Source organism: Arvicola amphibius, chromosome 10, assembly GCF_903992535.2.
Source record: "Arvicola amphibius chromosome 10, mArvAmp1.2, whole genome shotgun sequence".
Classification (NCBI taxonomy): Eukaryota; Metazoa; Chordata; class Mammalia; order Rodentia; family Cricetidae; genus Arvicola; species Arvicola amphibius.
In genome coordinates, this window is record NC_052056.1 from 76262961 (window position 1) to 76290928 (window position 27968).

Genomic DNA, 27968 nt, shown 5'->3' on the forward strand with positions numbered 1-27968 from the left:
AGAGCTGTCTCGGAAAATCAGACACTGCCCACTCCCCCTTGAGACAGTCGAAAGGATGCATGCTGTCACAGATGCACACACCTCTGACCATTGCCTCGCACCCTGTCCCCTGACTTACCCTTAGCCCCCATACCACCATCACTGACAGCCTGGCTAGACCATTGTCCCCACTCCACAACATGTCCCAGATTCCTTCCTCTGGGGAAGGGGAGTGTACAGAACCTCCAGGGACAGCAGGGTCTGTAGAGACAGGACCCAGTGATGCATCTTAGGCTGCTGGCCTGGTTACAATATAGCATGTGGCCCTGTACCCTTCTTTGCCATCACTGGGGGCTGGTTTCTAATGCCCACCTGTGGGCCAGCTGTTGGTAACAGAAACAAAAAAATGGCTTCAGGCCAGATAGCGCCTGTCAGTGCGGAGTGAGCTCAGCATAGGTAGTGAACTGAGATGGGACCCTCTGTCCTGTAAGCCACTGACAGTGCCAATATCTGCTGCAGGTGGCCACCTCAGGGCCCTAAGGTTCTTTGCCAATGGAAGCTTTTTGGTCCTGGCTTACATTTCAGAAAGCATAGCCTTACCTCCCAGCTCTGCCCCTCCCCTGGACTCAGCAGGCTGGGTTGGTCTTCTCAAACAGGCAGGAGCTCCTTTGGGGTGGAGGGAGTCGATGAAGACCCCTCTCCACCAGGTGCAGGCCAGCAGCCTCCCAGGGTACTGGGGAGTGCTGATGGAACCGCCTGGCCGGGGCTGTGTTGGAGGGTGTCAGCTAAGGGGGAGGGGCTAGCAGACCCTAGGCAAGCAGTGATCTCACCTGAGAACCTGCTCAGGTTGCAGCATCCCCAGCCTTGGGGCAATGAGTGATTCCCCTGGGCCTGGAGGTCAGGCCAGAGTGCACTGTGCAGAAGGACAAACTGCAGGTGTAAATGTGGGCACCCTTGTGCTTATGTGTGGTAGCACCAGCAGGCCCAGGCTGAGGGGTTTCTGGAAGAGGCTCCCTGCTGAGGAAGGGCAAAGCCAGACAGGGTCTCAGCACCCCACCTTTGCCCCTAGTCCCTTCTCCGATGGTGACTGCTGAGCACATTTCCCCCACCTCAGCCTCCTCCCCGAGTTTCTGGATGCTTGGCCGCCCCCATGGCCATCTGGTTCCCCCAGTTCTCTCTCCCAGTCCCTGCATTCTTCTCCTCCCTTTCTCCCAGCTCTTGCCCTGTGGGGGAGGCAGACCCCCTTCCTGTTCCCCCCCACCACTACTACTTCGACCCACAGTTTTCTGGCCAGTGCCTCCTTCCCTTTTGTCTCTGAGGCCTTTCCAGTCCAGGTCTCAGGGAGTCACACATGCATCTTGTTGTCTGCGCTGTTTCTAAGCACATGCAGACACACGTGTGTCTGCGTGGCTCTGCTTTGCCATGTGTGTCTGTTATGTGCTCACGTGTATTCACAGGCACGTGGATCCTCAAGGGCTGTGGGGTGATGTGAGGCCCCCGGGCAGGAGGGCTGGGACCTGGGGCAGCGACATGAAGGTGCACAGAGCCCTCGCATGATCTCGAGCTCGCCTTTGGGGCCACTCCATTCCTGGTCATTCTCCAGCAATTGGAGCATGGGCTTTTCATGCCACTCCCAGCCTCCTCCTGGGCTGGACAATCCCAGAGTAGATGTCCCCACAAAGATAGCTTGTTCAGAACCAGAGAGCGGCGAGCAGTGTGAGCCCAGCCTCAGAGAAGTTAGCGGAGACCAAGGATGTCAGCTATGGGACAAACTCACTGGGGCAGCTAGAGGATGGCAAGAATCTCACTTCACTCCTGTAAGTGAGCCTCCCCGTCCCACTTCAGCCCAAACTGCCCCAGCAGCGAGGGTGGGCAGTTCTATCTCCTCTCAGGCCTTCTGTGTTAGTGTCTGAAGGAGATGCTATGCTGGGACCCACCCTCGTTTCTCACCGCCCACAGTACCGCAGCCCAAGAGGCCACAGCTTAAGAAAAAGCTCTTTATTCCACGTCATCCAATATTTTACACAAGTAAAATAAAATTCATATCTCTATATACCGCGATCCGGGTGGGAGGCGGCGTTCTGGAACAAACGCCACCCCCGGAACCCTGTAAACATGATGGGGTGGAGATGGGGGTGGGCTGGTGGGGAGGCATCTGTCAGGGAGGGCCTGGCCTGCCCCACGGAACCTGTCCCTGGCTCTGGCTGGCGGCATGGAGGGAGACCCCATATGTACACACACCTGATGGCCGGTGGCTGGTCAGCAGGGTCCGAGCACTGTCCAAAGTACCAGTGCAAGGCCCAGAGGAGCAAGGCTGCAGGCCATAGCAGGCAGGGCGCCTGAACCCTCTGCTTCCCCAGCTCCGCTGCTTCCACTTCCGGCCTGGCCCAGACGGCAGTGGCTGCGGGTGCGATTCTTTCGGGAACAACCTGGCCTCCTGCGAGGACCAGTGGTGGGCAGTCCCGGTGTCTCAGAACCCCCAGGTCGCAGAGCCGTCAGTGGGGGCTCTGCGGAGCTGGGCAAAGTCCCAAACGGAGAGTCATTGATGTGCCGTGGGCCAGAACCATTGCCTGGTGGAGTGTCACCAGGAGGTACCCGTCCCTTGAGGGCATTTCCAGCAGAAGCTGGCCGCCCGGGTTCCAGCACTGAGGCTTTGTCTGCACCATCTGGCTGGCAGCACTTGGGGAGGCCCAGCAGCTCCTCGTCAGTGAGTTGGGTGGTCTGGATGGGACGGAAGGGCCCTGGAGCCACAACACAGCCCTCTAGGTCACTGGCAGCCAGGCGCTTAAGATCACGACCGGCCAGGCGTGGGGGCAGGCTGCAGGGCACCTCTGATGAGGACCCTCGGAACTTCTGCAGCCAGGCCCAGAGCTGACGTGCTCGGCAGTCACACACCCAAGGGTTGTCATTGAGTCGCAAGTACTGCAGAGACCTCAGGGGCACTAGGACCTCTGCGGGTAGCATGGAGAGGTTGTTGGCAAACAGGTAGAGGGTCATGAGGCGGCCAAGGTCCTGGAAGGCATGTGGATGCACACGAGTCACATGATTCTGGTGTAAGAGGAGGCGGTCAAGACTGTGCAGGCCACGGAAAGCGTGCTCAGGCACGCTGGGGATACGGTTGCCGTGCAGAAAGAGGTGTGTGAGGTTGCCCAGGTCACGGAAGGCATTGTCAGGCAGCGCCTGCAGACTGTTGTCTTGTAGGTAGAGATACTGCAGAGCCGTCAGTCCACGGAACAGGCCGGAACCCAACTCCTGCAGGCCGCATCGGTCTAGGTGCAGCGTGTGCAGGTGGCCCAGGCCGTGGAAGGTGGTGGGGTCCACGGCACGGAGCTGTGCATTGTCACTGAGGTCTAGCTGCTCCAGGAGGGTCAGGCCAGCGAAGGCAGTGGCATCAATGTGGGCCAGGGCGTTAGAGTGCAGCCACAGGATAGTGAGATTTCGGCATGAGTGGAAGCTGGCAGCCGGCACGTGAGAGATGCGGTTGCCGTGCAGGAAGATTCGCTGGCTGGAGGCTGGGATGCCTGTGGGCACAGCCTGCAGGCCCTGTTGGGGGCAGCTTGTTGTCACCTTGGGCTCATTGTAGCACACACAAGCACCAGGACATGGTGCTGCTACCCGCCAAGCTTGTAGCCATAACACCCATACCAGCAGCCGGCTTCCTGTAGGCAGAGGAAAAGGTGATCAGAGATGGGCCCTAAGAAGTGGAGGTTGATGATGAAACCATTTCTTTTTGGGTAGACGTCAGGGAACTGGGCAGTGCCCAAAGGCTGCCAACCCTGGGAATGGGGCTATTGGACCTCTCGGCCTTCCATGGCATACAGACAATATTGGGCTGTAAGTTGCCCTTGGAGGTACATATTCCACACTGGTGGCCATGTCTGCACCCCTAACTGTCACGCCACCCTCACACACCTGCAGGCATGACTGGTGCACTGTAGCTCACCCCCACAGTGTTAGCCCAGCTGGTCATCAAATCATATATCTGAAGGCCTTCTGGGGTAGCTGCACACACCATCTCTGAACTCCAGAGCATACAGCCCCTGGGACCTGGCTGTTGTTTGTCTTCATTGGTCTTAGCTTTATCCTTGGTCTGCTCAAATCAGTCCCACCAGGCTACAGGCTAAGGAAGAAGGAGAATCTGAGAAACTCCACAGGAGCAGTCTGAGACCCATCCGTAGGCCTGCCAGGTCCCTTGGCCCAGGCCGCTGAGGAGGGGCTGAGGCTAGCAACCCATGCCTGCCCAGGCCCCTACAGCTTTTGATAACCTCTGGCAGCTGGAATTATAGGGACCCCAGTCATGCCAAAATGGGAGCTATGCTTGAGTCCCTGAAGGGCTTTGTCTGTAGGGGTCTCCTGAGGCCTGGGGTAGGTCTCCTCACTAGCACCCCTGCTGTCTGAGGAAGAGGAGCCTGATGTGGGGCAGGTGGGGAGAGAGGGCCTCCCCCAGGCCCCCAGGGCAGGCTGCTCCCTCCTCCACATCACCTCCCTTTTAAGCACTTCCTGACTTGGCTCTGAACACCTTCTGCAGCCTCCTCCACCGGCCTCATTCTCCGCTCCATCCCTTCCCAGCCTCCCTGCCCATCCCTGTTGGTTGCCACCCCTACTTCTCTCGGTGGCCCCAAGGCATCAGGCCCCATCCTAGGTCCCTGGGTACATATACCTGGGTGTGGCCAAGGACCTACAAACTGGCAGCAGACGCTAGGGTTGGGGCGCCACATTCCTGGGAGAAAGCTCCTTGGATTGTCACCGGAGCCCATCCCTTTTGAATGCCGAAGGCTCATTCAGGAGTGAGTCTATTAAAATGTGAATACCCCTGGGAGGGTTGTGGCTTATCAGCTAACACCGTCAATGACAGCTAACACCTGTGTTGACAGCTAACACCTTTCTTGGCAGCTAGCTAAGAGCAGGATTCTGCAGCCAGGAGGCCGAAGCTGGCAAACTGCTCGGAGTTGGGAAAAGACCAGGATCCAGCCTTCCCTACCCAGCCTTGACCTCTGAGGACTTCTACTTCACACTGGGCCCTACCACAGAGGGTCCTCTTCTGCATGGTGCAGTCTGTTGCTCAACTCTAGACCCCTCAGGCCAGGCATGCCCAACAGCTGGGCAAGCTTCCAGGCTCTGGGGCCCTCTTCTCAGTGACTTCATTCAGTGAGCGGGTTTGCTGGGCCTGGGGTCATTTGTTGGCAGCTATGGTGGCAAGCCAGGCCCAGGAATCCCTGATCCATGGATGCCTGCCCCTGCCCCTGCCCTGCCCCAGGCTGGACATATGTGGGCTGTACTTGGGCCTGAGGCTCTGTCTAAGCAGCTTCTCACATTCTCTTCTTACATGCTGTTCCTGAGACAGTGGGGTGCAGCTGTATCAGCAGCCCTGATGCCTTAACTGCTCTCACAAAGGCTGGGTAAGTGGGAGGCCTTCATGCACCCAGGGCCAGGCTAGAGATTTTACTGTCATGGATGACTGGGGGGCACATTATCAGCCCTGCCATACCAAAGACCACCTATTACCCACAATACCATGCTGCCAACTGGACCTCACATACACTGAAGGAACCACCAATCTCTGTGCCATCCACCACACCAGCGGTAGACTGTAGCTCCCAGTACTGAGGCTGCCCATTGACAGTTCAGCTGGGGTCACTGGGGGTCCAGGGCTGAGCCACAATAGGGAGGTGGGCAATTGGAGGAGCGGCCATGTGCTCAGTCTTGTCAGGCAGAAGGTAAAAGACACAGCTGTGCTCCTGTTGGAAATCAACTTCTGAGAGGCGGCCCTTCTCACCCACCCTGTCAGCACAGGGGCTGGGGTAGGCTCTTCTGCCGTAGCCACAGTAATTGGCTCCAGCCTGGCCCCCCTTGGGGCCTGCCCGCTGGTCTCCATGGCAACCCCTGCGCTGAGCAAGCATGAGGGGGCATCTTTTTATGAGATAATCAAACCCAACTTTGCAGCATGGCTTGTGTTCACAGCAGGGGTTTGGGGAAACACCGGACACCTGACCAGGCAGCGAGGATGTTCCCTGACCCCACCCCAGGGCTGCCATACTCAGTGTCTCTCCGTCTGCCACCTTACACGGCCTGCTTTGGCTCATTCTTGTGGCTTCCGTGGTGCTTTGAGCCGCAAGATCTGTGAACTTTAGGTCTGGACCCCTCCATACTCACTTTGTTCTCACTCCAAACGTGCCCACATATTCTCATCTGAGACTTCCTTCTGGGGAGCAGCCTGGCCCTCTTGCCTCCCTGTAGCCTCCACCTGCCACCCAGCCAGTCTCTTCCATGTTACCGTCCTCAGAAGGCGCCCAGCATGCACACATGAGCAGAAAGTGGTCCTGGGGGCAGGTCCATCCATCTCACATGGAATCCACATCAAGACCTCTTAGGACCCTGCATCCACTTGAGTCAGCCTTACAAGCTATGTACGAAGTGGTATGTCTCCAGCTATACCCAAGTCAATTTTCATCGGACTTGTGTGTGGATCTCCTCCAGGGCTTTTCCAAGGGGAACACACTGGCTGTTGGAACTGGGTCATGGCTAGTGGCTTCTGGCTTAGCTTAGGTCATCGGTGGGGGGGGGGGCGCACAAGGATATGGGGGAAAGGGAACATGGCTCAGAGATTCCTCAGGGAGGGCAATAACTGAGTACAGACCCTGGGGTCCTCCTCCACCTGGGGCAGCCTGATCAGGCAGGACACAACCACTGGGCTACACTGGGCACTTGGCGTCTGCGCCAACAGCTCTTTGGAGTCAAGAGTGCAGAATCGCATTCACTGAGGAGGAAGTAGGGGAGAGAGATGGGAGAGATGGAAGGAAAGAGGAGCCGGGAGAAAGGAGGCAGAAAGAGGCAGGGGCAGAGGGAAAGAAGCCAGGGAACCAGAGGGTGTGAAGAGGGAAAAAAGGAAAGGGAGGGGCCAGGTGGGTAGAGGCTTCTGGGGCCTTGCCCAGCAGCCACTTGAGCCAGCAGGCAGGCACTGCTGAGGTCAGCAGCTCACCTCAGCAGCCCAGTGAGCTGCTGAGCTGAGATTGCCTTCTTTAGCATCTTCCCAGCCCGCTGCATTCTTGCATTCTCTCCATCACCATCCTAGCCTAGCCTGACATCCCATGGGCACGTCCTCTTGTCCTCACCTGATGAGGTCGAGCACAGTGCAGGCTGACAGCCTCGCACACCCAGGGCATTGACTTTCGTCCTTCTACCAGCTGGGTGCCCTTGGGTCCCAGTGTCTCTCTCAAAGACTACCCCCCACAGACTTTGGAAAAAGCCTCCCGCCGGTACCAGTCAGTGCCACGGAGAATCACATTCTCTTTCTATCACCAGCATCTATTCACAGACGAGGAAACTGAGGCAGTGAGTAGCAAAGCCCAGCTCCTACACTGCAGCAATTTAAAAGTAAGGGGAGGTAAGCATGGGGGTGCGTGCTACCTGGAGAGTTGTCAAGGAAAGTCTAGCCGGCTCATGAGGGACAACTGCTATGTGGCCAGGGCAGCCAGTAGGGGCTGGATAGGCCCTGGGGCACAGGCATCTCCCATGCTATCTGTGGCTGGGAAGACACCTCCATGGGTATACTGAGCTGGGGTCAGAAGGCTGTAGAGAGGCTGGCCTGCTGAGGCAGCCCAGAAGGGACCACAGTTACACGGCAGAACAGCTCAGCATACAAGCCCAGAAATAGCTCTGGGAGAGGGTGGAGGGACCGATGTCATCCCCACTCTGCAGAAAGTCAAGGTACTTTTCCCCGGGCCCCCTCGCGACTCCTGCCAACTCTGTCACTACCAACCCCAACCCATCCGTACCCTCATCTTCACTCAGTGCTCACACACACACTGCCCACCTTCCGCCCATCCTTGGGCCCACAGGCAGGTACAGTGACAGCTTACATACGCACTGTCCCTCCTGGGTCCTCCAGAAAGGGGTAGGGGCAGGAAGACGGCAGTGACTTTCACAGAGGACAGACCACCCTGAGTCCCTGAGGTGTGGCCACCAGCATCTGCAGCCCTGCCCTGGCCCCTTGAGGCCTTGTTCCTTATTGATTTTGACTATAGAGCAAACAAACAGGCCAGGTCAATAATTGGTAAGGTCACTTACCACAGTCGGCAGAGACAAGACCAAAGCTGATATGCCTCAGGCCCAGCCATAAGCTGTGGGGAAACTGAGGCCTTGCGAGTGTACTGGCTGCTTGGCATCACATTGCAACTAGAGCAGAGCTGTTAGAAACGGCTTTCGATTGAGTTAGGTCATCCTCTTGTCCTCAAAGAACTCAGAGACATCCGCCTGCCTCTGCCTTCCAAGTGCTGCAGTTAAAGGCGCTCACCACCATGCCCCATTCTTTCATTTTTATTGAGACACATGGACAAGAAGGCCCATGCCGTCTTTTAACTTGTGATACTTTTATCTCAAGTCTCCCAAGTAACTGGGATTACAGGTGTGTGCTGCCAGTCTCTCCCAGGAATTCAGTTTTGGTCACAGTCCCATTACCTAAAGGGCTTCAGAGTCTCCCCAGGTCCAGCAATATATTCTACTCGTATACTTACCTCCCTGCCCCCTCCCTGTGAACTCTGCTCTGTAGGCCTATGGTGCCCAGCACCTCAAGAGTTTGTCTGGCTGAAGCCTATCCAACCTGGACACTCAGTGTCCCTTCCCTGACAAGAGGCTAGTGGCTCCCATCAGGTGGGAGCCTAATTACCTGCCTCCCACCCCCGGGCCTTTGTGGTCCTGCTGCTAATTTAATCCATCTTTCGGTATAGGCTTCAGTCCTCAGGGACACTAATGAGGAACCAACCAATGACTGCATATCCCTACCATAGGTATCCTATGAAGGAGACCTCCTTAGGCCATAGTCTAAGCCCCAGAACTGTCACACAAATGCCACCCCCCTCCTGTCCATCCCGGTGCTGCCCTGGATGGAGTGCTCAGCTTGGTGAGTCTATAGTTCTGCCTTCTGCCTTCTGTGCCTCATGTCTATTTCTGGGACAAGCATCCCAAACTGAGCCCTGGGTCCCCCACCCTATCTCTGAATCTGTTGCTGACCTGTAAGGCCCAGAATGTCAGCACATGGGGTAAACATGAGACTAGGGTTGCATGTGGTGGTTATTTATACTTGGTCTCAACTGGGAGATAAGAACATATGCTAGGGGACAAGCGGTAGGGGTGGGCAGGGCAGACACAGAAATGTGTTGTGAGCACACGTGGCATGCAAAACAGGATGGATGGCTTATAGAAGCCAGGATCCCTTGGGTGTGGGGCGAAACTGGGTTTGTACGAGGGGGCTGTGTAGACCTCAGCACCTAGACAGGGGTCTGCTACTCTGCCATGGAGGAGGTAGGTGATACCTCCCACACGTTCTTGTACTTGTAAAACATAATCAACCAAGCAGGGAGGTGGCCCTTGCCCAGGCTGAACTTACTTTGCTATTAAAAAAAAGCACATACAGGTCTTGAGATCATCCTCAGCCTGCACCTTCTGGGACAAACCCTCTGGGACCCACCTATTGTGACTCTTGGCCACTCATCAGGAAAGAAGCAGGCAGATAGGATCCACTGGAGAAGGTCGGTGAATGGGCACACCCTCCTAAGCTGGGCTAACCCAGAGACCTCTGTCACAGAGTCAGTGGCAGCAGCAAGAGCGGCAGGGAGTGCCAGCGGAAGAAGGGATCCAAGAGGGAGCATATAACCCTCTTCAGCTAGATGTTCCCACTAGAATTACCCTCCAAAGCCAGAGCACCGAGTCCATGGAGTTAGAAGAAAGGCTGATGGGCCCCAGGCAACCCGGCCCAAGAACTGGCTGCTCCATTAACTGTGTTTTGGCATGCAGCCACATCTATGTGTTCATCCACGATCCGTGGCTGCTTCCTGTCCAGTGACGCCGGCACAGTGCATGGGTGGTCCACGATGCTGGGCCGGCCCTCTTACAGGGCATGCTTTGTGACTGAACGCCTGCTATGTGCAGAGTTGCTATCCCACTCATGGGGGCCCAGCCAAGGCCACTCAACCTCCTGACTAAGGAAAAGGAAGCTGAGGGTCAAAGGACCATTCACTGGTCCTGCCAAGCACACATGGGTGCGCTGAGTGCAGTGTTCTCACACCTTAGTACAGGAGAGCATAGAGGAACACCGGGCAAGATCAGCGTTTGAGGGGACCAGAGGCAGAGTGTGAAAGGGAAGCAGTGAATACTGAAATCCTGTGCAGGACATGGAAAACCAAGTATCTTGCTGAGGACACTGTCAGCAGGCAAGAAATTAAGCATGCATAATAGACTACAACTTAGAAATCAAATAGGGAAGCAGAGGCAGGGGGATCAGGAGTTCAAGATCAATCTGGGCTACAAAGCAAGACCCTGTCTCAAAAACTCTCCAAACAAGAGGGATGTAGTAGGGAACACCTTAATCTTGCAATTGGGAGTTGGAATCAGGAAAATCAGAAGTTCAAGGCCAGCTTCAGCTACATAGTGAGTTCAAGGCTATCCTGTCTTTTCTTTCTTATTTTTTGTTCCAAGACAGAGTTTTCTTGTGTAGCTTTGGAGCCTTTCCTAGAACTCACTCTGTAGACCAGGCTAGCCTCAAACTCACAAAGACCCTCCTGCCTCTGCTGGGATTAAAGACGTGCCTGTTACAACCACTGGAAGGCCACCCTGCCTTAAAAGATTCAAGCAAACGGGCTGGAGAGGTGGCTCAGCAGTTCCCAGCACTTGCTGCCCATTAGAAGTGCCACTTTGGTTCCCAGCACTCACAGAGCAGCCCACAATCATTTTTAAGTCTAGTTTCCAGTGACCTCATGCCCTCTTCTGACCTCTGAGGGCAAGAAGCATGCATATGGTTCACACACATACATGCAGGCAAAACACTCATACACTTCAATTTTCAAAAACTTTTAAAAAAGAACAAGACAAAGGGCCAAAACTGTTCATAAGACAGATCAGCAGCTGTCTCAGGTATCAGGAGGAAGTAGTAATGGTCAGTCCCCATTTGCAAGGGAAGGAATTGGGCAACAAATCTAGGAGAGGTGGGTTTGGGGTTGGCAGTGGCTTAGTTTAGGTGGGGGTCTGCTGGGGTGTTGGTTCTGCTATGCCAGGGCTCTGATGACCTCTTTGCTGCAAACTACCCCCAAAGTTCTGGCCATGTCCAACTGAGGCTTCCCCAACCCACTAACATCAGTCCTTGGACTGGGCAGGACCTGGGAGCTTGAACTTCCAAGACATGAGCACATCAGCACTAATATACTGCCCAAGATATTAGGAGTCTAGCCTTGGCTAACAGACATTCACAGTTAAGAACAAAGGTTTTAGTATGGGTGAGAATACTCATCCCAGGAAAGGTGAAAGCAGTATTTTTGATAAGCAGGAAGGTGTAGACCACTTCTGAAGACCTACCCATGGATCACAAACTGAAAGTGGGCCTCAGGTATCTTCTGTCATCACCATCGTTAGCGTATCCACCACCATCACCTCTATGATCGTCACCACCAGCACCAGTACTGTCACGAACATCACTGCCATCGAAATCGCCATCATCACCGTGCCACGATCATCGCTGTCATTACCACACATCATTATCATCATCGTGGTGTTAGTCAGCTCTCTGTCACTGCCACAAAATCTGAGTCAACTTTTTAAGGACCTAAGGCTTATTTTGGTTCACAGTTTTAGAAGCTGGGCCCACGGCAAGGCAGAACATGGCAGAAGTGCATCGCAGAAGAAGTTGATCATTTCATAGCATCCAGGAAACAGAAAGAACAAGAAGGGGATGGGGTCTTATACACCTTCAAGGGCACACATTCAATAACTTAACTTCTTCCTCTAGGGCCAACCTTCTAAATATTTTACCACTTCCCACCACGGATTAGGGCTAGGTAGTCAGTACAAGAACCTCTGGGGGACATTTAGGATCTAGGCTGTGGAAATTACCACCATCACCACCATCAACAGCAGTATTATCATCACTGCCATCACCACCATGAGCACCATCAGTACAACCATCACCACCATCAGTACCACCATCACCACCATCACTACCATCAGCACCACCATTACTACCATCACCACCATCAGTACCACCATCACCACCATCACTACCACCATCACCACCATCACTACCATCAGCACCACCATTACTACCATCACCACCATCAGTACCACCATCACCACCATCAGTACCACCATCACCACCATCACTTCCATCAGCACCACTATCAGCACCATCAGCACCACTATCACCACCATCACCTCCATCAGCACCACCATTACTACCATCAGCACCACTATCACCGCCATCACCACCATCAGTACCACCATCACCACCATCAGTACCACCATCAGTACCACCATCACTACCATCAGCACCACTATCAGCATCATCAGCACCACTATCAGCACCATCAGCACGACTATCACCGCCATCAGTACCACCATCACTACTATCAGCACCACCATCACCATCAGTACCACCATCACTACTATCAGCACCACCATCACCATCAGTACCACCATCACTGCCATCACTTCCATCACCACCATCGCTACCATTAGCACCACTATCAGAACTACTATCATCAGCACCATCAGCACCATCAGCACCATCAGCACCACCATCAACACCATCAGCACCACTATCAGCATCACCATTATCACTATAAGCACTATACCAGCTACAAAGAACTTGTGTAGAAAACAGCCTGAGACAAGCTTGGAGCACACATGGAGAGCAGCCAGCTTCACACAAAGGCAGGGAACAGTGGCTTTGTCCCAAGGAGGTTCCATTCCAGCATCAGAGGTTTGAAATCATTCAGGAGTGTCTTTGTTGAACAACTGTTTCCTAGAAAGGCACTGTCTTTGCCACCATAACTCCAACCTGGCTGGAGGCTCAGGACAGAAGGATGAAGGGAAGAAGGGAACATTCTTGAACAGCTCTCTCCTGAGGGTTTCCTGACCTCTCTATGGTACAACCCCCATGTGGTGGTTTGAAGAAGAATGACCCCCATAGGCTCATATATTTGAATGCTTGGTAACCAGGGAGAGGCACTATTTGAAAAGATTAGAAGGATTAGGAAGGGTGACCTTGTTGGAGGAAGTGTGTCACTGGGGGTTGACTCTGAGGTTTCAAAAGTCCAACCCAGACTCAGACTCAGTCTCTCTCTCTCTCTCTCTCTCTCTCTCTCTCTCTCTCTCTCTCTCTCTCTCTCTCTCTCTCCCTCCCCCTCCCCTTCCCCCTCCCTCCCTCCCTCCCTGGGAATCAGAATGTAGGTCTCAAATACTTCTTCAGCACCTTTCTGCCTGATGCCATGTTCCCTGCCATAATGATAATGTAATGAAATTGTAATCAAGCCCCCAATTAATTTTTTATACAAGTTGTTTTGTTCATAGTGTCTCTTCATAGTGATAGAACAGTGACCAAGACATCCACTGTACAGTGAGTAGGTGGTCATTACTTCTATTCCATACATAAAGACCCTGAGGCATAACAAAATCCAATAGGGTGCTAGTGAAGCCAGGGGACAAGGCACATAATTTGGGCTTCAGGATCCCTGCAACCTTACCCAAACCCCCAGGGATCACAGGGTAGAAATGGATAGCTACTCTGGCTTCCTTGATCCCCTGCAGCAGATCACTCTTGGCCCAAGCCTTTTCCCTTGGGCTGGTGAGGGTTGAGGCTCAGATGTAGGCTCCACCCACCTTCAGAGTAGCTGGAAAAGAGACCAGGTCCCCTGAGCCTGTCACCACTCCAGCAATGTGAAGATCATGCTGGGCCAGCACCACCTCTCCAGAACCCAGTGCTGCCTCTAGCCTGGAATCCCCACTGAGGTGTCCCTAGCCAGGCCTAGACTGAGGCTAGCCTAGGGTCTGACACCCAAGGGTGTAGCCAGCCTGTATGTCTGGCCCGGGTCACTGTGAGTCAGGTAAGGAACTGGAAAGGTGAGGCATGGTTCAGCACAGGTGTCTTGGAGCCACAGAACCACTTTGGCTTGGCTGAACTGTTGTCCCTGCTGTGTGCAGAGAATGCTGGGTCTGTACCGAAGGACAGCCCAGCAGCAAAGCTATATCTAACACACACCCGGAGTTACCTGTTACCTCTACAACCATCTTAGCAGACGTGTGTCCTCTATAGCCTGCCACACCTTCCAAGAGACCTGCACTCAGGTAGCATCAGCTGCTGCTGCTTCATCTCCAGGGACCACCGTCCTCCCTGCTCTGTCCACATAGCAGACTCAGTGAGCCATATACAGACACGTGTTCACCCCCCTCCAGAATGTTAGTGAGTGAGGGGCACATCCTATGGAAAGCATGGTGCAGAGAAACATCCAGAGAAAGGGTTCTATGCTTGGCATATGGGGAGGCCCAGGGCAGCTCCTGCTTGATGATTCGGAACCTGCCAGTTGGCATGTGCCATCTCAGCAGAACGCTGGACCTGCTTCCCTCGAAAAGGTGACCAGCAGTCATCACACGGGTGAAGATGGCACCAGTTCAGACAACAAAGAAGGTTAATTCAAGAAGCAGCAGACAGAGGGTCACGGATTGCCAGAAAAAATTGGGGAAATTCTAATCAGTGCACCCAGGGATAGAAGAGATTTCAAACAAGAGCAGGGTGCTATGACCAAGGAGTCACCAGAGAACAAGAAAGAGTGTCTAGAAATTAAAAATAGAATTGCTAAAATTAAAAGAATCAATAGAAGGGTTGGAAAACAAGGTCAAGGAAATCTTGCAGAAAGAAAAACAAAAAGAAAAACTGAATGAGAGTCAATGGGCAAATATAGGTCGAATGTGTTTTATGGCAATTCTGTGAAGAGAAAATAAAAAATGGAGGATAAAAAAATTACCCAAGGAATAACACCAGAAAATTTCCTAGAGCCAAGGACCTGGACCTTTGCTGGGTATTCACAGCAAACTTCAGGCTCCCAGTGACCAAAGACAGCTCCATTCCAGGAGGAAGAAGCTGGTCATAAGCAATGCAAGGTAGCACTAGAGCTCCCTAGAGCACGCTGGTGCCAGTCTGCAATGCTGCGAGACTCAGAAGAAACACTTTGGGAACTCTGGTCCCAGCCAGTCCAGCTTGAACACATCTGCAAACAAGGGAGGGCGCGGGTGGCCTTCACAATACCTTCCTTACAGGGGCATCAGCCAAAACAAAAACACACTCTCACAGAAGCTAATGTGCACCCCATGAAAGAAGAAAGTCATGGGGCAGCAAGATAAGGGCCAAGGATGGGACTCTGGAGGAAAATCAAAGACCTTCAACCTTGACCTGCTCTCCTAGAAGATGGAGCAAGAGGAGAAACAAACAACGAAATCAACTGCAACTCGAGGAACAAAGGAAGACGCGTGAGAGTGGAGAGACAGTGCCTCTTCCTGAGCAGAGTCAAACAGATTAGAAAGTAGAGCTGGAGGGGCACGGAGTGCTGGCATCCTGAGCAGGGCCATGCCGATCACTGGTGCAGGCCCCTGCTTAGCAGAGGGTGGCCAAGAATGTGTCTGTGTCTTTGACCCGCTCTACACTCTTTATTATGGGGGCTTTAAGGGGTCCTCACAGGTCCAGCTCTGTAGCCACTCTTCCCCGATGACCCGGATGTCCCCAACAGCCACTGTACTCCGGTTCCACCCAGACACGTCACACGTGCCAGTTTCTTCTCACTGTCACGGTGCTACCTCCCTATGCAGGCTGCAGTCCCCATCTCAGGCTGTCGCGGGGAGTAGGGAGGCAGCCGAAAGTCTGCAAGGGCCACGTTGTGTTGGAAGCAGGACTGCAGCCGTTAGGCCTCATCCTGAACCTGAGCTTCTCTAGTTTTCAGATCCTAAACCTGCAACGAAGCCCACAGCACACAGACAGGGGCAATGTGAATAAGTAATTGCTCTTTTATTAACGAGTGATAAATTATTCCTATATGATTGTGTGTGATAACGCTTGCTTATTTGAAATCAATTTGGGATGAAAATTGTTGGCGGCTTCTCACCTGCGCGGGTGGAAGCCAGGCACTCTTGCCTCCCACAGAAAAGGAGGTCACTGTATTTTGGCTACATCCTGATGCCGCTGAATTTAGGGTGCTGTGCCAGGCATCAGGGGGGAGGGTAGTGGCCCTGAGGCTGTGACATCAGGGAGACCAGGTACCTCTAACCTCACTTCTGGGCAGCACCTCTGTCCGGGGTGCAACACAGGTCAGCTCAGACTCTCGCTTGGGGTGGCTTTCCTGCGGCCTCTGTCTGCAGCTCTAAAAAGCACAAAGCTCTGTTGGTAAAGTGATTGCTGGACAAATGTAAGGACCCGAGTTCGGATGCCCAGCACCCACAGAATAGCCAGACAGCCAGACATGTAGTGTGAACCCGTAAGTCACTTCCCAGTGCTGGGAAGACAGGGACTGGAGGTCCCTGGAGCTCACTGGCCAGCCTGTCTAGACAAATTAGCAGGCTATAGGTTTGTTGAGAGACCCTGTCTAAAAAGTAAGGTGAAAAAAACTCCCGTACTAGTCCAGAACCCAGTCTCCCTTTGGGCTAAGAAAGGACCAGGCTGGGAGAGTCCCCTCCCCAACAGGCCCTAGGCCCTACTGGGGACCTCTCTAGTGACCATAGCATGACCTGCAGTGTCAGTGGTCATCCCCAGACTAGCTGCATCCATCTCTCCCATGTAATCCTTAGGATTACATGTCACCTCACATAGGTCACACCCAGAGCCCAGTGCCCAGCTATAGCATTGCTCAGACCACTCATGGCTATCACTATCAAGCCTCAAAAACCACTTAACTTACCTTTTTCCTGGTCGTTTCCTAATGATTCCACAAAACATGCTTCTATTCCGTTCCCTCCCTGAAGCCCAAGGCAAGAGCATCTGAGATCCTCCGCCTCTGGTGCTCCTATTCTGACATGGAGGCCTATAACCAGGTTCTACTTCAGCACATCTCCCTGGGAATGCATATTTACAACTCAGCATTCACAAGCCAACCACATCCTCCCTCCACGGAGGCCCCACCCACTCCTCAGCTCTTCTGGGTGGTTGCAGCAGACACCAGTGATCATGAGTTGGCCAGTAGGTGTCAGGGGTTAGTCCAGGTCTGACTACACTCATCTCTCCCATGTGACCAGTAAGGATTTGGAAGGCAGCAGTGAGACCAGGTCACCCTTAAGTCCAGTTTGGTCATCACTGATGCCTCCTGAGCTGGGCTTCTTACCTGAGAGGCAGGAGAGCTGGACCCAGGGTGGCACACCCGTAAACCACACTCCAGGGTCCCTACCATCTACCCAGTGCCAAGGTTCCCACTTTGCTCCACAGGCTGACACAGGGCTGGACAGACCTAGCTAGTCTCTATGCGCTCTGTCACCCAGTGCCAAGGTTCCCACTTTGCTCCATGGGCTGACACAGGGCTGGACAGACCTGGACAGACCTAGCTAGTCTCTGTGCACTCTCTTTTTGTCACTGGACCATGGGCACCAAGGAGGCAGAACCATGGCTTGTGACAAGCATGCAGTAGGAGCTCATGTATGTTTGCCAGATGCAGTCACCTGCTCACTACGGGCAAGTGGCAGACTCTGTGTAGTTGTAGAGACAATATTCCCCGAGGATGGCCTGGGCTGGAGGGGTACTGATCCTCTCCTGACTGGGGAGGCTCACGCACCTAAGTACTGAGGTTCTGAGTGGCCCTCAAGAGTGGTTTTACTTCCACTATGGAGAGATGGTTGCACTGTCCCTCCTCACCATCACTTTTATTGATTTATTTATTTTGAGATATTGTATTGCACTGTAGGACATATTAGTTTAGAATTTATGTAACCGAGGCTGGCCTCAAACTCGTGGTAACTCCCTGCCTCAGCCTTCCAAGTAGTGGGATTGTAGCATGAGCTACTATGCTCATCTTCCCCCAAACATATGCTGAAGTCCCAGTCCCCATGTGACTTTGTTTGCTTGCTTGCTTGCTTATTTTGAGAGCACCAGAAGCCTAGGTTCTCAGATGCTCTTGCAAAGGGCTTCAGGGAGGGAACAGAAAGGGGCCATGTTTTGTGGAATCATTAGCATATGACCAGGAAAAGGTAAGTGGCTTTTAAGGCTTCATAGTGACAGCCATGATAGGTTCGAGCCGGGCATTGGGTGTGACCTGTATGAGGTGACAGCCTACAATAGCCTGGGGCTCTTTATTTTATTTTCTTTTTTTAAATGTTTGTGTTTGAGGGTATTTTGCCTACATGTATGTCTGCCTACCACATGGGTACAGTGCCCCTAGAGGCCAGAAGGGGGCGTCAGACCTCCTGGGACCAGAGTTACAGGTGGTTATAAGATGTTATGTGAGTGGGGACCCAAATGTGGGTCCCCTGGAAGAGCAGCCCAGGCCCTTAACTACTGAACATCTCTCCGGCCCCAGCCTGGAACTCTCAATCTTTCTGCCTTGCTTAAAATGTGGGCGCTTTAGGAGCATAACCAGTATTCCCTACCCGTGATGTGATGGTGTTTGAGGAGGTTAGTGGGAGGTGGTTAGGGCTGACACCTCAGGATGAGGTCTGAAGGGCAAGGCTTTGAGATGGATTAGTGGCCTAGAAGAGACCCCCAAAGAGGTCATTGGCTGCGTAAGAAAACCATCAGCCAGTCAGGAGCAAGCAGCTCACTAGAATCTGACAGCGCTGACACTCTGATCTTGGAGTCGTAGCCTCTAGAACTGAGAGAAAATTAATTTCTGCCATTTGTGATGCCCAGTTCACGGTATTTAGTTACGGCAGTATGAGCTAATACAACCTCCTTCTCAAAACTTTGGAGTATCTTTTCAGATTTTCAGCCATGACTGTGATCTGGCAAATCCAAAATGTTCCTGGCATACTCTGTTTGGTCTCGTGCCGATACCAGAGCAAGCAAAAAGAGAAACAGCCCAGCAGCCATGTGTCCTGGGGTCTCTGCGGACCACAGTATTAGAGGGCAGCCCTGAGTCTACCAGGGTTCGAGATCCATTGGAGGGGCAGGGGGGTGCCTCAGGTGGGGTTCCCAACCTCTGAGTTTATTCTTTCATCTGGAAATAGAGGTCAGGAAACCTACCTGGCTCATGCAGGACTGGTGCCCCATGGCTGCACCAGAGATGCCCACCCCACCAGCTCCGAACTGCCAAAGGCACTTGGCCTCTCCCTGAGGAACTATTTTCACCCTGTGGAGGAGAAAGCCCAGTCCCACCCTTCCTTTCCCTCCTGCAGGCTTTGTTCAGCAAATCCCTCTTGGGCAAGCCTACCTTGTTTCCAGGCCCATGGCCTCAGGGATGCTCTTCTCACCTGAGCTTCACCCAGCACTTCAAGGAGGCTGGATCCCGCCCACTCCTTCACCACTCCTGGCCTTGTTCATGCCCATCTTCAGACCTACAGGGGCTTCTGTGGAGCCCTCTGGAGTCAGTGCCCACAAGCTCTGTCCCTGGGGCACTAGGGGCCTGGGCATCAGCTAGGCCAGAGAAGGTCTCCACCACAGGTGTTCCCAGGCAAGGCAAGGACAATGAACCCCTACAACCTGGCCAGAAATGAGGCGCTGGGCTGAATCTCTCCCTCCCTAACTACCTGCCACCTCAGAACCACAGGTAGCAAACCCTACCCTCCCAAGGACTGTTATCAGCTGATAAAGACAGTACTATAATCCCTGGGAAGTCATCTCCTGAGACTTTGGGTCTGGGTAGCTATCTTGGGGTAGGGAGTGCCTTAGCCAGAGGGGCGGGGTTGGGAGCTAAGCTGGTGGTGGAGATGCCGGGACCAACAGGGACTCGAGTGTCTATGCCCCTGGAGTTGCTGGATGGACTGAGACCCTATGGGAGGGTTAGGAGAGCTCTGAAGAGGTCTGAGGCCCCACCGCCACCCACCCACCGTGAGCCACCTCGTCGTCAGGCCATGGCTCTGGTAGTGGATGAAAATGGAGTGCACAGAGCCACCATCTGTCTCGGCCGTGATGGGCTCTCTCTCCTGACATCCAGGGGGTATGTAGATGGAATATCTTTATGGGAAGAGTTTTTCTTTGGCCAATTTCGACCAGGAAGCCAGACACTTGTCACACCTGTCCCCGTGTCAGCCTCTGCCTGACATAAATTGGGGCCGAGGCAGGGAGATGAAAGACAGCCTGGACACGGCCCAGTGTGCAGGGACCATGTGTCAGGCCGCAGAACACACAGAGCCACGAGGATGTCCTGCTGGGGCTGGGAGTACTGAGTTCCTCCTCTGCCTCCTCCCCTGCCCAAAGGCCAGCCTGCCCTGGCACCCCCTGCCTCCCGCAGAGCAGGGAGACATCTGCTCCTACGCAGTCAGCCCCCTGCCCTGGCTGCAGCTCCAGTCCTACTGGAGGGGGGAGGATCCCACACAGAGGGCAGGCCTCAGGGCCCCCGTCGGCTCTGCTGGCACCCACATTACACCTTTTCTCCTTGGTACCCGGGACAGCTTGGGAAGAAAAGATGTTACAAAGATCTTGAGGTCTCCACTGCCCAGCACAGGGCTGGCTTGTACCTGGGGATGCCAGGAAGAAAGGAGAAAGAAAGGTGAGAGAAAGGAGGAGAGGCCAATGCCACCCAAGGCTTTTCTGCAATGGGAACGTGGGCAGCCCAGGGCATTACCAAGGGCAGGGCTAGGGCCATCCCAGAGGTACACCCAGGACCACAGCCCTCATGGCCATACAGGTAGGAAAGGGACAGTCTCAGTGGGGACCATCATGCTACTTCCTCAGACAATGCTGAGTTGATGTCTACGGCCCTCAAGGGAATCTGAGAGGAAAGCCCTGCCAGGCTCCCAAGCCACCTCATGGGGGCGGGGGCACCAGCCCACTCTGCAGTGTCTAAGGATGGGGGTGCCGGACACATCTCAGCCAAGCCAGGTGAAGAGTGAGAGATTCTCAGGGGAACGTGACAGAGATCCATGAAAGGGAGCTAGTTGCTGATCAGGGCAGTGTGGGGGCGGAAGTAGCCATGAGCACTGCAAGTGGCACATTCCGGGTGACCTTGGGCTAGTCTGTAGCCCTCTCTGGATGACCTGTCTGGAGGCTGGCCAGGCTCAGGACAGCAGCTACCTTGTCTTTTATAGAACTTTGTTTGCAGTCACAGTTTTGGGGTCCACTGCCTGGCCTTCTTCCAAGGTAAGAAAGCCTCCAAGCAAAGGAGGTGCTGCTCTCTGGTCAGCCACACTCCTGGGGCCATGCTCCTGCCCAGGGGCCGAGCTGTGCCTCACATTTCTCAAAGGTATGAAGACATGTCCCTACCTCTAGCCCCAGCGGAGAGCCTAGCTTCTCTCTGCGTTCCCCAGCTGCTGGGCCTGCCTGAGGCTAGTGTACCCCACCCTCACTCCATCATGCCCTCTCATCCCAGTGACCATGCTCCCCTCAAGCCAACTGGCGAGGACTCTCTTGGCAGACAGGCTATGGGGGGCAGGGATGCAGATATGGGTTCTCCCTGTACCCTCAGTGCTACACAAGGGCTTCTAATCAGGAGCTCACGAGGCCCACATACCTATTCCCACTTTCGTCTAGGAGTGGGGCAAGTGTAGGTGGGACCAATCCAGAGTCAGAAGAAGTACAGGAATTGGGGACTTGGTCTCCCACCAAGGGCTCCAATGCCATCACCAAGCTGTTTCCACAGCCAGTTCCCTTGGTCTACGCTGGAGGCAAAGGAGTGTCGAAGCCTGCCAGGAGGAGTCCCATCATCCGGATGACCAGCAACTGGCCGGCATGGGCAAAATCAAACTCCTTGTGGCCAGCTGGATTTCACCAGCATGTCCACCTTCACATTGTCCACAGGGAGGTTCAGCAGCCAGCATCCGCCTTTGGGTTCTGGATACCTCTCCTGCAGCCATCTTGGCCAAGTAGCCCGCCCTTGACTGCCAGTCCTGAGGGCCACCAGCTTGGGCATTTCCCAACAGGCACAGGGGCAAGCAAGTGGCCAGGAAGAAAGTTCCTCTTTGCTGATAGCTGGCAGTCTACTGGACCCTCTCTATAGCTACTTGCTTGTGTGGCTGCCCACTGCTTATGCTCCCTAAACTTTCATGCCAGGGTGGGGCTGCTTGGATCATGTGGAGATGGGGAGGCAGGCACCCGAAACCCAGCTGACAGATGGTTTCCCATCAAGGGTGGAAGATCTTCCAGCCCACCCTGAGAACAAATCAGCAAGACTTTGGGTGCAGCCAGGGGAGACTTTAGGTAGGCTCAGAGGCTACACGGTGAACAGAGACCCTGAGTGGAAGGGAGGGCATCTGTGCCTACGGGCCAGGGAGGGGGTGGCTTGCAGTGAGGCCTAGAGGGGACAGGCAGGGGTCAGGCTGGACACTGAGAAGGAGGAGGCGCAGACTCTGGGCTTGGATGTTGGGTGTGGAGGATGTGACACCATCTGGCTGAATCCGGGGAACCTGGAATGCTCAGTGGAACACAGCTGGGGAACTGAGGTATCACTTGGGAGGCAGCTGGGTATTAGCAAAAGTGAGCGGCCTCGCTGGTGTGACCAAGTGCCCAGGCACCTGTCCACCTCTGCATCACACCACATAGATGCTCAAGCTGGCGACCCTAAGGGGCAGCCCAGTTGCCTAAAATGGGTGCAGGCTGAGCAGAATTGGGCACTAAGGACTTCAATTGGCCACACTAAGCTGGTACTTGGCAAGGAGGCAGTTACTGTGCATTAACTACTGCCAGGCTGAGGGGGACCCGACACGGTGGATTTCCAGCCACCGTCACCTTTTTCTCCTGCTTTCCATCCATGTTTCCCTCTTTCTTGTGCACCAGCTGCTCCTGGCCCAGCAGCCGAGTGATGCCACAAGCCAGCTCCACCGTTACCACTCATGGTACCTATGTCAGCCGCCATCTTCCCCAGAGAACAGCACCCCTAATATTGAGGAGGACTCTGTTTTCCTGGTCCATGGGGAACTAGGCTGGAAGCACCACCTCTGGTAAACAACCACAGATACAGATGACACCTCAGTGACCAGCAAAGAGCAGCGAGGGCCAAGGTCACACAGCAAGCCAGCACCACAGGCGCTGATCCTATAGCTGCCTGGACTCGGGGGTGGGGATGGGACACACTCCTGGCAGGTTCCCAAGCAGGACCCAGCTGGGCCCTGGCAGGAGGGTGAATAAAGTCAACATCTTAGCAAGGTCACAATAGCTGGGACAAATCGAGGACACAGTGTATTGCAGGCAGGTCAGGGACAATCTGAGAGGGCTCCCAGGAGGCAGCGAGCACCCTAGAGCCTCATTCTGGTCTGAGACCCTAGGTGCTCTAACATGCTCAGCCCCACCCCCTACCTCAGTGGGCCCCTTACCCAGCTTCAGCCTTTGCCTGACATTTCCCGTGACATTTGCTGCAAAGAAATAGAGTCATAAATCCAAAGGTTAAATTTGCACATTGCCTTACAATGCCAGGAGAAACCTGTCCTTCCATCCACCAGGTGCCCCATGGGTGGAGCTTGGTGTGGGACGGCCTACCCATCCCCCTGACCCCTCCACTCCTGCAAGGAACCCCATCACTATTTCCCAAAATGGCACCTTGCGTACACCAGGCCATGGAGTTTATTGCACGGTTTGCCACTGGAGACGCCTGCCCCATCTGAAACCAAGGCCTAAGATGACCTGTGGGAAAGGTGCTGCCCGGGTGGCCTCCCCCAGCCTTCCCCAGATTCAACTTAACACCTTTGTTTGAAGTCCTACAACATTCCATGAAACTTTAATTCCCAGAAGGGCCAAAGAGCACTCTCGGGCAAGTTGTTCTCAGCGAGGCTGTGTCAGCTCGCAACATTTCTGCATCCCACTCTGCCACCTCCATGTGCCAGCGTGCTGAATGGGGCTTCTGCCTGCCAAGCCCACTGGAGTCAACTAGGGAGGCTCGCTTCTGCCTGCTCAGCACCTCCCCCAAAGACACTTGGGAAGGTGTGTCAACAACCCCCACTTCTTGACTCCACTTGCTGGGGTCTGGCTGCCCTGGGGGAAGATTATGGGGATGCACGGGGACAACCTCAACTGCCTCAATAGCAGATAAGGTACTAGGAGCTGTGTGAACAGGGCTGGGGAGAGGGGGCCCCAAAGGGCCAGCTGAAGAGAGAGCCACCCTTACAGCTGGAATCCTGGTTTACTTACCATGTCACCCACCTAACTCAGATGGTTGGGGGTGGGACGGGGCAGAATTAGGCCCTGGCTGGAAGTTGGCCCAAGTGTGTAGGAAGGGGCACACATCCTGACCCTGATGAGGGCTTGTCAGGATGTATAAGGCGAGTTGCATGGCTGAAGGCTATGCAAAAGGCCAAGGCAGGTTTAAATGAGTACATTTTGGTGCATTCTCAGGAAGGGATTCCACACTCACCATTTCAGCATGATTCACAAGAATAGTTCTCGATGTGCAAAGTGTTTAAAATACAGTGACAAAAGAAGAAACTGCAGTGCCAAACACCGGGTGTGATGGGACCTAGCTAGGCCCACGCACTCCGGGGACAGGCAGGGAGATGGGGGTACATGTCCCCCTACACCCGCTATTTGGCTTCCATTGATGGCTGTGTGGTCACCTGGCCTTCAATACATTTAATCCTGGAATCAGTGAGGTAAGGATTCGCCCTCTTCATCGTGTGATCGGAGTAGGATCTGCAGGCCACAAATGAGCGAGTGAGTGATGGAGGATGGTGAGCAATGCAGCATCTGGGATTTGGCCACGTGGATGGAACAGGTGACCTTGGCTGCATGTAGCCAGGGCACAGGGCAAGCATACTGAAGGGTACAGAGGGTGTCAGGCTCTAAAGAGACAGGCAGAACAGCCACACTGTCTCTTACGGATCTGAGGGTCCAGGCCCTGGCTGGCTGCTAAGAGTCAGGTAGCCCTGCCTAGAGCTGAAAGTCAGGGCTCACAGAATGGGGGAAGCCTAGCATGAACATCACTGACCAGGCACAAGGCAGTGCCAGGAGTCTTAGTAACTTAGGACAGTGTCAAATCCTTCTCATAGACTTCTTCCATCACGTGCACACACACAGCAACGTCCTCCTTTTCCTGACCCCTTTCATGGATGCACAGCTGAGGCTCCCAGGAGACTTTCTAGTCAAAGCCCTCAGAAGGGCTTCCTCTGCCTCCTTTCCCGGCTGAACCCCTCCTCTCCCAAGGAGGCATGGTATCAGAAGGCTGGCAGGCAAAGATGCTAGAAGCCAGAGCTGGTGGCAAGAGGGAGGCATGATCCCACAAACCCTGCCCCTTCCAGACAACTTACCACTTGTTACAAACAGCAGCAAGCCTGGGCTTCTTCACAGCCAACGAGCCAGGCTGAGCCCTCCAAGAGAGCGGGCTAAGACCGCCTTCCAGGGCCCTGGGCCAATCTCGGGGTTCTCCTCCTCTTGCTGTCCCCTTGCTAGATGACCCCTACTAGCATGTCTCTAACCCTGTCACCACATGTCAGCTTGGTAGGGCTACCAGGGCCTGTTGGTATAGGGCAGAGCCCCAGGCTTACCACCATCACGCTGTCTGCTCACAACCTCCCTCAATATCCCAACATATCTTCCAGGAGGAAGGAGGGGCTTAAATTGGCAGGAGTCCCAGGAAAACCCCTGACTAGGAGTTGAAAAAACGTATTTGGGGAATTTTAAAGCAGGATGCTGGGGGCCCAAAACTCCTAGAAAAGCAAGGTTTGGTGGCCGAGACCCAGCCTAGGCTCTATAGTTACACTTGCCTCAGACAAAACAATAAAAACTCCTTGGAGCAGGACATGGTGGCACATGCTGTTAATCCCAGAGATCAGGTAGATATCTGATATAAACGCCATCCTGTTCTACATAGAGTTCAGGCCAACCAGGGCCACAGTGAGACCCTGTCTCAAACCAGGACAGGTCCCATGCCCAGGAGTAACTAACCAACCCAAAATGGACCCTTTGAGCTCTTTTTTTTTTTTTTTGTCATACTGATTTTTCTCTTTCTTTTGTTCATTCTGATTTTCATTTTTTGGTTTTCGTTGTTTTCCTGAGTTTTGTTTTATTTTGCTTGAAAAAAAGAGAACATGAAGGTGGGTTGTTGCAGAGGGCCTGGGAGGACTGGGGGAGGGGAAATAATATTATAAAAATATATGGCATGAAAAATTAAAACAAACAAAGCCACCTCCTTGGGAAATGTGGGTAGACCTCACTGGGCATCAGCTTGGAAATGCATGCCCCCCAACAACCTCAAATTACCAGTAGCTGAGACAGGGAGAAAGCTCTTTAAGAAGATGCATTGGCAGGCCCAGCGAGCTCCTCTTTGCCAGGAGGGACCTTGTGCAGACCACACGTGGTTGGGGTCCTGTCATGGAAGGACACCTTCCTCCCCTGGGCTGGAGTAGGACAAGAGACAGGAAGGCAGGTCTGGGCTTAACAAAGGCAGTGGCTGGTTGTTGCCCACACACCTGAGCTAGGTGAGCACTACAGAGCGAGAAGGTCACCAGGCTGGACCAACAATGTGCTAAAGGCAGAGCCTCCCAGAGGCCATGCTGGGTCAGACTGCCCCAGTTGGCGGAGCTGCAGAGGCAGCCAAGTGTGCCCTGGCTCACACCCCTCCATTGTGGTGTTGACCTCGAGCTAGGAAAAGGATCTTTTTTACCCAGGTAGATTCCAGCCCACCATAGGCCACCACTGCCCCCACCCTGGCTGGTGGGAGAGCGGCTGGAAGACCCAAAACCTCACAGCTTAGGCTGGGGCCACTGAACAAAACCCTTAAACACATTCCCGAGGTCCAGATTCGCGCAGGGTAGAGCCACAGCCCTCCTAGGTACACAAGGGCACCCACACCCAGAGGCAAACTGAAACATGAAGATGCGCTTACAGGCATACATGTGGTCACGCACACAATCACACATGTGCAGATACTTATCATTTTACATACACGTTATTGCACAAACAGACCCACGCACTGTGAAGGAGACTCCAGGACTTGCCCCTCTGTCTGTGGGTCCAGTTGCCCAGAGCCTCCCTACTCAAAACCTCAGCATATCTACATGTGAGTGGGTCCTGCTAAGGGGGCCCAGCATGTGCTAAGCATGAAGATCACAGCAGGCAGACTGCTTAAATGCATATGTGGTCATAGGTATGTAGGTAGGAATGAGGACCCTTAGAATCCCCTCCCTGTGTGTACCCATAGTGTTTACGCATGTGCACACTAGGGCAGATTTAGTATGAGTGTGCACTGGAGGTGTGCAAGACTATATGTATCCCACACAGACACGTGCAAAGAAACGTGTGTGCAGCCTGCGGCACCACGGACATAGCAGGGTAGATAGGGTGGGCACCTGGGGAAGGAAATGTGTTCACTCTACTCCAGATTCTCCAGGTAAGACATGCCCAACCTACACGAAGCCCAACCTCCCTTGCCCCTACTGAGGGGACTTCGCACCCAGATGGAAGGAGGGATCCCACACGGCTACCAGGGAGGGGGTGCTTTAAGCACCAACGCCCCTCAATGGAGCCTCTCACTCAGGAGACCTCCCGATCTCAGAGGAGGAGGCATTGCTCTGTGTGTGTGTGTGTGTGTGTGTGTGTGTGTGTGTGCTCCTCGCTACCTGCCCCAAGAACAGAGCTGGGATTGCCCTGTCCCCCACGCCCTCTGCTGCCGCCGACACCTCTATTCATCCCTATTCCGTTTGACCCTATAGAAACAGCTTCTGAGCGGAGTCCGCTGGGCAGGCGAGATACCCCATCTTGGTCCGGTGCCCACGTTTCTGTAAACCCCTCTTATTAACCCATTCGCCGCCTGCGCGCTTGCAGGTGGGACCCCGCCCTTCCAACCCGCAGCCTCCACCCGGCCCTGGTCCAACATCTGGAACCTCCGACCCGCCATCCTTGGCCCCGCCGTCGCCGTCAACTTTCCCGCAAAGCCGCAACTTTTGCGGCTGCCGCGGGCTCCGCCCTCTCGGGGCCCAGTAGCTAGCGGCCAGCGCGCGGCGTGGCACTGCGGTGGCCCTCAGGAGCGCCCAGCGACCTGTCCCCGGCTCCGGCAGCGCGGGCCGTGCCCTCGCCCCCGCCGCCCCGCTGCAGCCCGGCTCTGGAGCCGCGCGGACACTCACCTCCGGAGGACGCCCTCTTCATCTTCGGGGTCGAGCGGGGCGCGTCGGCACTGGAA

General features: G+C 54.2%; 1 protein-coding gene across 1 annotated transcript; it reads right to left on the reverse strand.

Moving 5' to 3' along the window:
* Positions 1-2041: 2041 nt before the first annotated feature.
* On the reverse strand, positions 2042-27948 carry Rtn4r (reticulon 4 receptor). Its single transcript, XM_038346685.1, has 2 exons — positions 27913-27948; positions 2042-3638 (listed from the first exon to the last, which is right to left on the reverse strand). Exons 1-2 carry the CDS (start codon positions 27932-27934, stop codon positions 2239-2241), a joined length of 1422 nt encoding a protein of 473 aa, XP_038202613.1. The 5' UTR covers positions 27935-27948; the 3' UTR covers positions 2042-2238.
* Between the last annotated feature and the right edge of the window lie 20 nt (positions 27949-27968).

Excerpts from the sequence above, each read along its gene's own strand:
- Rtn4r (XM_038346685.1), bottom strand. The coding sequence starts at position 27,934 with ATGAAGAGGGCGTCCTCCGGAG. Across the intron at positions 3,639-27,912 it reads GAAGAGGGCGTCCTCCGGAG|GAAGCCGGCTGCTGGTATGG; the intron begins GTGAGTGTCCGC and ends CTCTGCCTACAG.